This window comes from Toxorhynchites rutilus, chromosome 3, assembly GCF_029784135.1.
Source record: "Toxorhynchites rutilus septentrionalis strain SRP chromosome 3, ASM2978413v1, whole genome shotgun sequence".
NCBI classification, from domain to species: Eukaryota; Metazoa; Arthropoda; class Insecta; order Diptera; family Culicidae; genus Toxorhynchites; species Toxorhynchites rutilus.
The window spans coordinates 183837945-183853145 of NC_073746.1; the positions used below are offsets into that span (position 1 = coordinate 183837945).

General features: G+C 38.9%; 1 protein-coding gene across 1 annotated transcript; it reads left to right on the forward strand.

The window, feature by feature from the left end:
- The first annotated feature begins 8529 nt into the window (after positions 1–8529).
- LOC129778847 (inactive selenide, water dikinase-like protein) lies at positions 8530–13164 on the forward strand. The gene is made up of 2 exons (XM_055785973.1): positions 8530–9368; positions 9535–13164. The coding sequence occupies exons 1-2, from the start codon at positions 8856–8858 to the stop codon at positions 10216–10218; spliced, it is 1197 nt and encodes a 398-aa protein (XP_055641948.1). The 5' UTR covers positions 8530–8855; the 3' UTR covers positions 10219–13164.
- The last annotated feature ends 2037 nt before the right edge of the window (positions 13165–15201 follow it).

A 15201-nucleotide genomic window follows, 5' to 3' on the forward strand; every position in this document is an offset into this window, starting at 1 on the left:
TCCGCAGAATCGGTCCAGTTTTCTAATGGGAGGAAACATGACTATCCCGAGAGGGATATTCCGTCAAAGGAAATTGGGAGTAGCACCATCATCTAATAGGCCGGTTCTGATAGCTTAATTCAAGTATTGCGGCAAGAGGTATCGGAGAGCTACAGAAACCTTCAGGAAGCTAAAATCCGTATTGCCGAACCAAATTTTTTCCCCAAGGTTTTGATTAGAAAGAAAACCTAATCGGATTAGACAAATTTATAATACCATACCATGTTCCTTGCAAAACTAACACGTCACAGCCTCACTACTATTGACACACTAGTCAGTCCAGACTACTTTGTCATAAACGTACTCTGGTCAACTAGGAAGTACGTTGACGCACCCCAGGCAATGAAGGTTGATTTTTCTCATAGATTTGGGAACATCAAAGCACAATAATGATTTCTCGAAGCTTTTTCTATTCCATTCAGTTCCCTTGATGAACATGCCCCTTAAAAAATACAAATGTGACTCATTGAAATGCAGTGTAATTCAGAACTGCGTAACAAATTTGATATGTTCTTTTGGATTTCTTCTCTAAATTTGTTCCAGAAGCGCTATTTTCAGAAATAAGGAAACATTCTCTTGTTATTGCTTCTTTATTTGGATCCATTTTTGTCAACATTTATGAGAAGTTGAGTTTTTCGTTATGAAACAAATGAAACAATCGAAATCAATGAGCAAAATAATTGACGATCATTTGGAGAATTCGCTTTGCGTATCGTCCAATCAACAGGCTTAAAAAAGTTGTCTAGTAAAAATCGAAACGGCGTAGGAGTATGTTTGTATTTCAGCATTTCCTATTTTGAAATAAATTAATAAATAATGTAACATTTTTTTCAATAGCTGAATAAACACCCAATTTAACTACGATTATTTTATTGGGGTTAATATTATAAAACAAATAGTTTTTAATTTAAATGCTGTAGTGAGCCATACAAACATTACGGTTGAATCTGTATATTTTATATTTATATTCTATTTTACATTTTACTTATTTACATTTCATCATATTTTATCATGGGGAAGAAATCATTACGGCCCGCGGATATGATGAAACACCTGATGCGACCCACGTCATAGCTATACCTAGCCACCACTGGCTTAGCCCATCTCTAATTCAGATTGAAAAGGCTTAGTAAGAGAAGTGCAGTTCTCTTGAATGTAATGTGTGGCAGTGGCTCTGTCTAGCGTGGTGAATTGGAATGATATGCGAGAGAGGATGCCATCCCTCTCCATGTTGGACTCGCATCCGTGTGTACTACGGTGCTGCGTACTGAGTGAAGAGAGTCCTCTTTCTCTGTATTATTTTAAAAAGTGTTTTTGTGTTGAGTGCATGATGCTAGACGTTAGTGGTAATGTGTTCTCTGGAGAAAGGACTAGTGGTTTTCCGGAGAGAAAAACCACGGCACAAAAACGTACACGTGTTGAATAACGGAAAATATCGAAGGGATGATTGTTTCTATGGAAGTTTTCTCGGTATTCTTCTCAGGTTTTCCAAGGGTAACTCTCCGTCGTCGCGATTGAAGCGCGATATAGAGTACGATTGTTTCTAAAGAAGATTTCTTGGTGACCTTATCAGGTTTACCAAAAATAACGCAACATTCCGCCGGGTCGATTGCCTTTAGATGAGTTCCCTCGATTACCTTGTCAGGTTTTCCGTCGACGCGTTAGAATTTCAAAAAAAAAGTGATGAATACTAGAATATATAGCCGGTCCAATTAATGTTGCAAGTTTACCCTATCAGGATACCCAAAGATAATCTTTGCCACCATTTTTTTTTTGTTAACAAATGAGATTTTCAGATTTTTGTTTCGCAGAGGGTTCGATAGTTCGCATTTACATAATAATATTACTTGCCTCACTGATTCCTGATTCTTACCTCTGTCCACTAACAACTATCCCTCCCATGATAATCGCTAGTGAAGCACGCTATAGAAGCGACACTTCTGCTTTTCGGGCGGCGATTATCTTACTAACATTCCTTCCCTTCCCTTGGGGACGTGGCCAGCGTTGTTATTAACTATTCAAAGTTCGTATCACCAAAACTTGTACAATGAGAATGATTTGCTACTCCCAAGCGTCATTCAGTGTGTTCTTTGTGCAATTTTGCTGGATCAGGTCTATCACGAAGAGCAACTAGGATGTGTAAAGTCTACCCAAGCTCAAGCTCAAGTTCAAGCTTTAATTGGACATTTTTGTAAACATCGAGTTTGGAACCCAAATTGTGGCTCCAGATTGAAAATCAGACGTCGACACTGTACCACTGCTATCGCGAATGTCCAATTCACGTTGACGGCATTGAGCTTCATTTACTAGTTTAGGGGAGTGTCAGAGAGTAATTGATTTCTATTTAAACCATTAACGACCAAGCTGTAAAAACTATTTTTTTAACAAAAACCATTGGTGTAATTTAGAGTACTGGCGTTACAGAAACCCCAATCTTCAAGAATTATTTTTTCCGTTCTTCCATTTTGCGGAAAATGACAAAAAATCCAAGAAGCGCCAAACAAAAACATTGGCCAAAACCTACATTTTTGTTCCTGTAGGAGGTTCAATACAATGGGTTTTTTTTTTCCTACATAACAATGTGTGATTTTTTATCAAAGTAATATTGTAGAAAAGTTATTTTTTAAATTTTGTAAGGTTTTGTTTTTTGTTAGGTTATGTGAGGTTATTTACTTTTCACTCTTGAATGGCGTTAACGTTCTCTGTGGAACTTTTGCCGTCTCAACGTATGCATTAACTAGCGTCATTGATTAATACTTAGTTGAGATTTCTTAAGCCAAATAAAACGCCTTGAATATACTCTGGAGTGGCAAGCTCTAGAATACGCGTGACCACAGTGCAAGTCGAAAGAAAATTTCTTTGACGAAAAATCTCCCGGCTAGAACGGGAATCGAACCCGTACACCCGACAGGATAATGTGAGACGCTAACCACTCGGCCACGGGTGCACAATAAGTATTTACTTTCCAATGCTTGGCATAAAATGGGTTCAATGTAAACCTTTTTTTTCAGGTGGCGAAAAAATCTCATCAAATCTCATTAAATGAAAGTCAGAAATACGTGTTTCAAGTAATTAAATTATTTGACGTGAAAGTTTTTATTCATTTTCAAATCTGATAGAGATTACACTAACGAGTTTGGGAACCAACCCCTTATTGAAAGTCGCCACCAGACGTCGACGCTGTACCACTGTCATCACGAATCACAAGTCACAATCGCCTCTAGCCGTCACGGAGCGATGTCTCGGTATGTCAAATTAGATGTAACTTACTGTATATGAAGACTTCTATAACCTTTCATATTAGTTCCATTATTATTAATAATAAATTTTTAATTTACCTTACATAGGAGCTATCCACATACTACGTGAACAATTTGGGGTTGGGGTTACGAAAATGTCCACGGTAGAGGGGAAGGGGGTTTCGATAATGTCCACGTGGACACATTAAATCTTTTTTCAAAGTAAAACATTTATTTATTTTTTTATCTCAACAGTTAATTTTTTATTAGGCTCATTCAGCAATTCAGCTGTAACAGAGCCGAATTCATTCGTGTACATTTTTTATCTTAAGATAACTTTTGTTGTACATTACACTGTTACCATTTTTGAGACGTATAGGTATCGCTATCTATCGATAAACATTTGTTTTTTTTTTTTATCTATAACACAGTAGCCGTTTAGGCGTAAGAGAATACCTATACTACCGATGCACAACACATGTCGCTTTTTTTCGGCGTAAAAATATTGCTATTGTTCGAATGTTCACAGTTGGGACAGCGGGACTGTTGATATGAGGCTTCCTTTGTTGCGTTATCAATAGTGCCAATTACCGATGCAGCAGACCGAAAATGTGATCGGTAAGGGACTGGGATTACCGTCACATGATGATTGTGGCGTGGACATAGTAGCTAGAAATAACACACAAAGATGGTCAGTTGAGGGGCCCTGAGTTATGAGCTCATGATCGTTCGCTTAGTAGCGGACACTCAACCAATTAAGCTACGAAGACCCCCTAAAAAAACATTTATGATTATAGTCAAAATTGGATGAGATCTGTTCTGTGTTTACGAAATTTGTTGAATTTAACGGCCACCTTGAGTACTCTGTATTCATCAATAAAAAGATTGAGTTGCCTGATAGTGCTGCCTGGTCAAACACTCATATTTTTTCAAATGGTTGAACTTCTTCCGTGAAATGTATATTTCGGAGGAAACGCACATGAACTAGGATCGATCAATTTATTCCAATCGATAATAGAGGGTCATGAATTCTATCAGGATGAAGGCACCCAAAAACATGTAGAATGTTGAAATTTTTGTATTATTAGAAATCACGACATAAGTGAAGATTTTTATTCAACTTTCGCCCTTGATAACAAAACTGCTTCGTTTTTATTTTTTGAGAATTCCAACGATCCAGAACGCTTATGCTTTTGTTTTCTCCCTTAGAATCGGCACAATTTTTTTCCGGACAATATTTAGCATGGTTTAAGAATCAAGGGTTGTAGATCAACGAAATCATCGATCACGATGATATTGCAGGTGTTTTGTTTTGGCTAGGTTCATTATAGTCGCCAGGAATCTGTGAAAGCGAAAGTCATTGATGCTTAGACGAGAAAATATTATCCACGATCACGAATGTACAATGTCGATATCCGGGTTCTGAGACAAAATACTTTCTAAAAAATTTTGACTTGGTTATTTGATTACATGGAACGACTTCCATAATTCCCGATAAAATTGATCATTGTAATATAAAATTATTATTAGACATAATTTTTCTTTAGAATTTTCCACCACTCGAAAATTAATATAATTCTCAATTACAGAGAATACATATTTGATACGCAAAAGTAAAATTTTATTTTCAAATTATGTTCAATCCACCAATCCATCATTGCCCCTTCCCAAAAACGGAGCAAAAAGCACAATGCAGTCAATACGAATAGTAAAATAATGTTATAATGAATCTACGAATCAGTTAAATGAACAGCATCAGGAATTGAACACAGTCTAACGTGACAGCCGGTCAGCTTTAAAAAAAACACTCGAGAGTAGATTCACAAGCGATATTTTGATATGGATATTAAGATGACGTAAATGGAATTCGGATGAAAACAATGAGCTTCCCGGACAATGTCGAAAAAAATCGAAGAGTTTCAAACAAATCATTAATATTAATAAGGCTATCATTGTTATCAATAAAAACATGGAATAGAAAATATTAGGCTGTCAAAAAAGTCCTGCGGTATTTCCGCGAGGTGTCGTTGTAAGCGCGTAGTTTTAGTTGTATTCATTGTATCGAGTCATACTATAGCTTGTTGGAAAGGTATTTATATAGCTATAATATAGTCCTAGACAGTGTTTTGTTTGGTTAAGTCGTTCGTGAGTTATAGTGTCGCAAATATGGAGCAAAATAAAGAGAAAATCCGACATATTTTACAGTACTACTATGACAAAGGCAAAAATGCATCTCAAGCTGCCAATAAAATTTGTGCAGTTTATGGACCCGATACAGTTTCCATTTCCACCGCACAACGATGGTTTCAACGTTTTCGTTCTGGTGTAGAGGTCGTCGAAGATGCGCCACGCTCCGGAAGGCCTGTCGTCGAAAATTGCGACAAAATCGCTGAATTAGCCGAGAAAGACCGGCATAGTAGCAGCCGTAGCATCGGCCAAGAGCTGGGGATAAGTCATCAAACCGTTATTAACCATTTGAAGAAGCTTGGATTCACAAAGAAGCTCGATGTATGGGTGCCACACACGTTGACGCAAAAAAACATCTTTGTCCGTATCGACGCATGTGAATCGCTGCTGAATCACAACAAAATCGACCCGTTTCTGAAGCGGATGGTGACTGGCGATGAAAAGTGGGTCACTTACGATAACGTGAAGCGCAAACGGTCGTGGTCGAAGCCCGCTGAAGTGGCTCAGACGGTGGCCAAGCCCTCATTAACGGCCAGGAAGGTTCTGCTGTGTGTTTGGTGGGATTGTCAAGGAATAATCTATTATAAGCTGCTTCCCTATGGCCAAACGCTCAATTCGGACCTGTACTGCCAACAACTGGACCGCTTGAAGGTAGCACTCATGAAGAAGAGGCCATCTTTGATAAACAGAGGCCGAATTGTCTTCCATCAGGACAACGCCAGGCCACACACTTCTTTGGTGACGCGCCAGAAGCTCCGGGAGCTCGGATGGGAGGTTCTTTTGCATCCGCCGTATAGTCCGGACCTTGCACCAAGTGACTACCACCTGTTTTTGTCCATGGCGAACGAGCTAGGTAGTCAGAAGTTAGCCACAAAAGAGGCCTGTGAAAATTGGCTATCCGAGTTTTTTGCCAATAAGGAAGCGAGCTTCTATAACAGAGGTATTATGAAGTTGGCATCTCGTTGGAAACAAGTCAACAAAACAAAACGGCGCATATTTGACTTAAAACAGATGATTGTAACTAATTTTATGAACAAATGAAAATTAAAAAAAAAAATACCGCAGGACTGTTTTGACAGCCTAATAGAACCAAACTTTTTGAGCGGAAAAAATTTAATTTTCTTGTTTTTTTCCAAAAACAGGAAGAATGTCCACGTGGACAACAGGGGAGGGGGATGTTTAAGGAATATCCACGCTTGTCCACGGAGGGGGAGGGGGGGGGGGGTGTCTTGTACATATTTGATACGCAAAAGTTAAATTTTATTTTCAAAGTATGTTCAATCCACCAATCCATAATCATTGCCCCTTCCCAAAAACGGAGCAAAAAGCACAGGATAAAAGCTTCCCGGACAATTTTGAAAAAAATCGAAGAGTTTAAAAAAAATCATTAATATTAATAAGGCTATTTTTTCGCGCACCAACTCATGGGCGCCGTACTAGATAGGGGCTAAATCATACACTGAGCTAAATGCAGATATTGCTCCTCAACACGTGTTTCAACCTTCTCCATACTTCGTTTTCCTGTACACCACTGTATATTATTCTATATTATATATTCGTATATTATTCGACGTTCGAAAACACCAAGAAATTGTGAGTCCTCTTCAAGCATCGTCAATGTTTTGTGTCCATAGAGAACAACCGATCGAATTAGGGATGTACACACATGGTACACTTCGTACGGGGTCGGAGTTTGATGGACCTTAAGGTTTTGCAGAGCCCATAGTAGGCGCCACTTCAATTGAATATGCGTATTCGAATTTCGCGGTTGTTGTTGATGTCAGTTATTATCAACTAGCCAAGGTAAACAAATTCCTCTACCGCCTCGAGGTTGTCGCCGTCGATTACAACACTACTACTAGGAAGAATTCTGTTACGATCAGACCGCACTGTAAACATGTATTTGGTTTTAAACGCATTGATCTCGAGCCCAATCAGCCCTGCTTCGTGTTTCAGTACGGTATAGTTTATCCACGTCGTCGTCGAAGCAGATAAACTGACTAGACTTCGAAAATCTAGAAAATCGTGCCCCGCATGTTGAAGCCCACTTTCCGCTTAACAACTTCCAGCGTTTAAGAGCAGACAGGAGAGTTCATCGCCTTGTTGAAGCCCCCTGAGAGTCTCATGCGATTCCGAAAGATCGTCTGAGATCCGCACACCGTTCATTGTTGTCTGAATCAGTCTTGTCAGCTTTCAGAAAAGCCGTGATCATCCATTATTCTCCATAGCTGTCGTCAGTAAATTGTATCATATGCTGCCTTAAAGTCGATGAAGATGTGACGAGAAGACCTGATACTCGGGGCACTTTTGGAGGATCTGCCGAAGTGTAAGAATTTGGTTCGTCGTCGAGACACCGGGCATTAATCCGGCCTGATAACTTCCCAAAAATTTATTTACTATTGGCGATAAACGTCGTAAGAGGATCCGAAACAGAATTTTCCAGGCACCATTCAGGATCGTGATTGCACTGTAGTTCCCACCAGTCTCCCGTAAAACACCATGTGCACACGATGTTCAAATTCCATGTTTTTGTTTTACTCGGACATGCTTTTCGCTAGTGTTCAATGTTTATCCCAAACACGCCTAATGATGCACAAACACAAACATTCCGTTCGATCGATACGAGAAGGATCTGCAGTATTTGAAACGCAACATATGCTACCCATTGTTCGCCTAGTAGAAAAGTGTAAATTTCAACACATACATCAAACCATTCTCCTTGCGTTATAAATGAAACGATGTAAAATGATGATTTCCTAACCTTTTCAGCGTAGAAACGATACTTAAAACCGGGAAATTCGGAGAGAAATTCTGATTTTTCTAAAAAAATTCAAACGAATTTCAAACCAAAATCATCGTTTTTCTCGCTGCGTTATCTGGTTGTAAATCTAACGTAGATTCGTCAATTACAGTAGCACAAATAGATAAAATCTTCTCATGTGTATATTGTTTCCGCTATATTGATTTAGTGTGCAACGTTTCTTATAGGAAACCCATTCAAAGCAAAACTCTCCACATCGTCTGAGGAGAGACCAGCACCGATACGTCAGCAGATGCAGTGTGATCGCGCTCTTAGCAGCAAACAGAAATTTCTAGATTTGTTCCTCCAGCGCGACTGCCGCAGCGCAGGGTAGCCAAACTTTCGATTTTCCCTTCGGCGAACAGACACGCGCTAGAGCTTGGACATAACAGACGCTACGGCCGACCGCTGGTTTGTTACCACCAGAAGCACTCACAAGAGGAAAAAAGCTGGTGCAGCCATCTTGCTTTAAAATTTTGTGTGTGTACAGTGCGCCCAAAGTGAAAAAGAATCATTTCGGTAAAAGTGTTTCAACAAAGGTAGACAAAACACTATCGAGACTTGATTTGCTTTAAGCAAGAGAGGACATAATGGGTGATTATCATCATGATTCACTTGGTACGGCTCAGATCGATCTGGGAGGCAATCCGGGATTGGTGTTGCGGCGTCCTTTCGATCCGACGGCTCACGATTTGGAAGCTTCGTTCCGATTGACTCGTTTTGCCGATCTAAAAGGACGAGGATGCAAAGTACCGAAAGATGTTTTGGAAAAATTGGTCTCGTCGCTGCAACAAGATTACACCCAAGATCCGGAAGCGCAGTATTTATCTATGTCTTCGCCACGAATTGGAATCGGCTTGGATTGTTCCGTCATTCCTCTTCGCCATGGTGGTCTCTGTATGGTTCAAACAACGGATTTCTTTTACCCTATTGTTGACGATCCGTACATGATGGGCAAAATTGCGTGTGCGAATGTTTTGAGTGATTTATACGCGATGGGAGTAACCGAATGCGACAATATGCTGATGCTGCTGGCTGTTAGCACAAAGATGACGGAAAAAGAACGCGATGTTGTCATACCACTCATAATGAGAGGATTCAAGGTACGACAAATTCATTATTTACCTATTATAAGTTATATAAGTATTCATAGTTTGGTTGAAATTGCGCCTTTTAAACCGGTTGGTTTGAAAATTTTTACAATTGATGTTTAACTTGTAATGTACTGCAAAGTGACTCCAATGTTTCATCACTTTATTGTAATTACAGGATTCTGCGTTGGAAGCCGGCACTTCTGTTACGGGCGGTCAAAGTGTGGTCAATCCATGGTGTACAATTGGCGGAGTTGCAACGACTATTTGCCAGCAAAATGAATTCATCGTACCGGACAATGCTGTTGTGGGTGATGTGCTAGTGTTGACCAAAGCCCTCGGAACGCAGGTGGCCGTCAATGCACATCAGTGGCTGGATCAGTCGGAGCGTTGGAATCGTATCAAGTTGGTAGTGTCGGAAGAGGATGTTCGCAAAGCCTATCACCGTGCCATGGACTCGATGTCGAGATTAAATCGAATTGCAGCACGCTTGATGCACAAATATAATGCCCACGGTTCAACGGATGTCACAGGCTTTGGATTGCTTGGACATGCACAAACACTTGCATCACACCAGAAGAACGAAGTTTCATTCGTAATCCACAATCTACCAGTAATCGCCAAAATGGCAGCAGTGGCAAAAGCTTGTGGTAATATGTTCCAGCTGCTGCAAGGCCATTCCGCAGAAACATCGGGAGGATTGCTGATTTGTTTGCCCCGTGAGCAAGCTGCAGCTTATTGTAAAGATATCGAGAAGCAAGAAGGCTGTCAGGCATGGATTATTGGCATTGTCGAGAAAGGCAATCGCACAGCGCGCATTATCGACAAGCCACGAGTGATTGAAGTTCCCGCCAAGGAGTAAGTCTACACAAAGTACATCGTGATTGTTCCCTGCCCTTTTGATGAATGAATTAATTGGGGAGCAAATTCTGTATAATCTTTCAACATTTCCATGAATGCAGAAAAAAGTCATCGGAGTTTAACAGAATTGACATTCGGCCACCACAAAGAGCATAATTAAGCGATGTGTTACAAGCATTAGATATAAGAACGATTTTACTATGTCCAATATTTTAAGAGTAGGCGATGATGCATTGATAAACCGGATTCTGTTTACGTTGAATGCCAGGAAGACTCAACGTGACAAATACAGCCGACAATTTTTCGTTTTATGAAAAAGAAGGATTAACTATCAAAATTGTTTTCCGAATCGCAATTAGGATATTCTCAAGAAATCTGTAGATTGCAAAAAATAATAAAAAATGTGCTAATTTATTATCGGAGAAAATTATAATTCATACATTTAGTAGGCGTGGAACCAGACGGTTTATCTTCGCTCCACGTTCTCACCACCATCCTTTTCAATTGTTCCATGCAGGAGGGTGATTTCTCAAGTTTTCGGGAAACTACTGCCGTCACTCCTACGCATAAAGCCGGCAGCATACGTAACGTTGAAAAAGTATCGTGGCATCTCTATTTCGATTTGCTCGGGAAGTCTCATCCATGATTCGCCTTATCCGCATATGCTTCGGATCATTTCCGAGCACCAGCATGGATTAGTTGAATGGTATGCCATTCAAGTGATATTGATGCAATACTAAACCGGTGTGAATTTGAAGGAATGAAGGTCCATTTAAGAAAATGTAATACAATCTATTTCTGTCGAACGAGAAATACGCAATCCTGCCGTTTGCAGTTTTCTTTCGGTTTTGAAATAGGATAAGTTAGACTCTGTACGATTAATTCAAAGGCAAGAAAATAAAACAACAACGTAATGATGTGAGATTTCACGCTACTTTCACATTCTTCCATCCATTTTCAATATGACAACATGCGGTCAGGTCAAATAAATAGTTAATTATTAGCTGTTATAGTTGAAAATATAACAGTTGGTTTTCATTTCTTAATAATTTTCAAACAATTTAATCGATTTTTATTTGTGGAAATGCGAAATCATGCAAATATCATTTCCTTCGCTACATGTTATTTATCACATATTTATCGTTTACAATTTGAAATGATCTTGAGGTTATATTTATCCGAGTTGACGGCATTGAGCTTCGTGGTTGACGAATATGGTAATCGATTTTCAGGTGGAATAAATAGGGTAGATAGGGGCAATATGGTCCCCCTAAGAACGAAACGTCCTAAAACACGTAGAAATGTTTATAAATTATGTTACATGTTAAACTCTCACGATTTGAAACCTTATTGATCGATGTAAATTGTATGAATATACTTTAAAAAAGATTTATGTGGAAAATTTACACTTTTAAAAATGTGTTCCATTTCCGTCGATTGAAAGCACTACGGGGCAAAATAGTCCACCATGTGGGGTAATATGACCTTGTTAGTTGATTCAATCTTAAAACGAAAGTTTATTCTATTTTGCAACCATCACGTATATTTCATTGGGTTTCAATCAGTTAGCATGTACAAAATATAACAATGTGATCAAAGTGATTGGACTGCAATTTTTCGTTACTCAAAGCAAAAACATAGAATATCTGTGCCGTTATGTACCCAATATTGGCATGGATAGCGTTGGATCCATCCATCGTCGCCCGTAGAGGAACTGAATTGTGCCGACAGTAGCAACATAGGGAGTCCTGTGGAAGATATGATCTATGATCGTTATTCCGCACTCAGCGCTCAGCTGAAGTTATAGCGCTTTTCTGCCTTTTTTCCCGCAGAATATTATATGTTTTCACGACAGAGCGAGAATATTGCTCTGTCGTGAAAACATTACCAAATGATCCGTGCAGCTGGAGATGCAAAGGATCTGCACAATGTAAATAACGTTCAAGTGTTTTCCGCGGGACATAATGCACTAAGAATGCATGTCACACTGACGTAACACTCTTCACCGCTTCGATTGCCGCGAGCCGTTCTGTGACCACTTTTTACGATCGGATGTTCTGGTATAATTCCGCACCATGATTCCACATCTAACTATTTCCAACTATGTTTACAAATGTTGACAGCTGTATTTACAGGTTATGTTGAAAAACACATGGTGTTACTGCCCCAAGCACGTATAGCCATTCCGCCCCGTACATTTACTCTCAATAAAAATGAACTGATCTTTTACATCAAACGGCAAAGCAGTACAATAAATCAGTGTAAATGTTCAGAAATAATGCCAGTACGAATTGATATAAAGAGCAGAGTCATAAATTTCAGTATGAAGCGTACAGAGCTATTTTTTGTAGACTGCTTTTCATATATGGTTTTCGTCATAATCAATCAGTGTGAGGTTCGTTACAATATCTTTATAAAACAATTGAATTCGTATACGGTTTTCAAGGAGATACTTAATAAGTATATTTCTAACACAATTGTTTAAAAATTAGTGCTATTGGTTCAATAGAAAGCTCAAACGAAGAATGATCCATTTCGCCCCGTTTTGTCATATTGCCCCTATCTGCCCTACACCCTGAAAATAGAAAATATGAATGAAAATTTTCTTTTTCGTATCGAATAAGTAACACTTTCTTTTCGCAAATTGTGTCTGAAAATTTATTTTTTATATTTATTTTTTATATTTTTCTAAGGGTATGTTCAGTAGGATTCGGCAATTCTCATTTCTTTATTCAGTAGGGAAAATCGGGGAAAACCGACACTGTGAGTAAAACCGACACCCCCTAATTTTTTTCAGTTAGAAGCCAGAGTACATTTATGACAAGGTAGTCTGGACCGACCAGTGCATCAATAGTAGTGAGGCTGTGACGTGTTAGCTTTGCAAGTATCATGGGACGTTATTATAAATTTGTCTGAATAAATTTGTTTCTATGGTATTTTAGCCTAATGTGTATATGTATTCATTGCAGCGTAAAGATAATCCAATTAGGTTTTCTCTCTAATCAAAACCAAGCGGAAATTGTGGTTCGGATTTTAGCTTTCTGGAGCTTTCTGTAGCTCTCCGATATCTCTTGCCACAGTGCTTGAATTAATCTATCAGAGCCGGCCTATCAAATGTTGGTGGTGCTGCTCCCGATTTTCTTTGACAGAATATCCCTCTCGGGATAGTCATGTTTCCTCCCATTAGAAAAGTGGACCAACTCTGCGGATGTTACGGATGTTTTTGATGGATTCAACTCTTGCTTCATGTCAATTAAGACTTTTCGATGAGTCTTCCGGTTTTGATTTCCCGAGGCATGAGAATCGTTGGCCTTTCTGACAGTAGGAACAGCTATGAATAAACTATTTTGTGTACAATTGTATTATCTGGATTTGTTTAAATTTAACTGTTCGTATCAGTTTTCGACGATTTTGTATATCCAAGCCATCGATATGCATGAAACAATCTGGACTGAAGTGAAGCAAGCAAATGTACATGTTTTAGTATTGCTGTTTAGGTCCTGTCCGAAGAATCGAAGCCATTTCTTCCGAATGGTCACATCCATCGGGAATTGATAAAATGATAAATTGTGGGACATGTTTTCATAATTCCGTTGGATTCGGGCCCGGGTATCGATGACCGAACTCTCACGCATCCGGGTGCCACATATCGAGCCATAGAATTGTCTGAAAATGGAAATATTGGTTTCAAAAATCAGCACAGAAACAACACATCCTGAGTACTAGTTCCGTTATTTTAACTTTAATGGTTCACTAACTCCTCTATCTCACATATTATTGACGTATTTTCAAAAAAAGTAGCAAAACACGCAATATTCGCAACAAAAAAAAAACAGTTGTTATGAATTGTTTTGCGATCGCTGCTTTCCGTCAAAGCTAATAGCGAATTCGTTTTTGTTCAGTTTCAACCTCAGTGTCGCACTAATTCGCCCCGAAATCTGTTCGTTTCACACTGAAATGTTTCACGGGTTGGCACTCGGGCTCACCAATACAACTATACTGAACTATCAAGTTCCGAGTATTGTTCTGGAAAATCTAAAAATAAAGGCTACGAAAATGTAAAACTTGCTGCTCTTGCTTTTGTATTATTGGAATCGTTATCCAGTTCGGATTCTGATTTTGAGGAGTATATTCGAGTAGACGGCATTAAGCTACGTGTGCTTTCATTGGGAGGCGAAAATAATGATGGATATTCAGGTGGAATAAACCTGCTTTCGAAATCGAAATTATGAATGAAAATTTACTTTAACGTATAGAATATTTATTTTATGTGATGAAATAAGAGGTTTTTTTCCGATATCGCAGAAACATATTGAACGAAAACTGTGTCTAATGATGATTTTATATTATAATAGTAATTATTTGTGGAACAAACAGGAAATGCATCGACAAATGGTTAAGTGAGTGTCAGAACTACATGTGTTAGGTAATCAAACAATATGAAGTGAAAATTTTTATTCAAACTTTTATATTTTTACACTGCACTTGGCCCTTCTGATCTGATAGAGAAAAAATTACTTCCCAAGCACTAATATCGCCACCAGAAGTCGGCACTGTACATTTGTCGTCGCAAATATAAACAAATCAGACTATATAACGCACACCAACAAACCACCGCATTCGTGAAACTGAAAACGTTTTTGACGTAGGACTACGTCTTTCATTTCTATACCGGGGGTAAAATCAAAGTTTCGAAAACGAAAGCGTTACGCCGGAGACCGAGATTTTGAGCGTTAATAGCTCCTAAACAACTGAACGAAATGGTATGATAAACACTTCATTCGAAAGATAAAATGTCTACGCGTTATATACTTGTTACTTTTTGATCCAAAAACTTGTTTCAATAGTCTTAAAATTGCTTTCAAAACAGGCTATTGAAATCACCAATCGGTATATAAGCGAGCGGCGCTCGGAAATCCACTCAGTTCTAATTGAACAGCGATTGGAGCATGTTGTCGCTGTTGCGGTGAAGCTCTTTATTTAT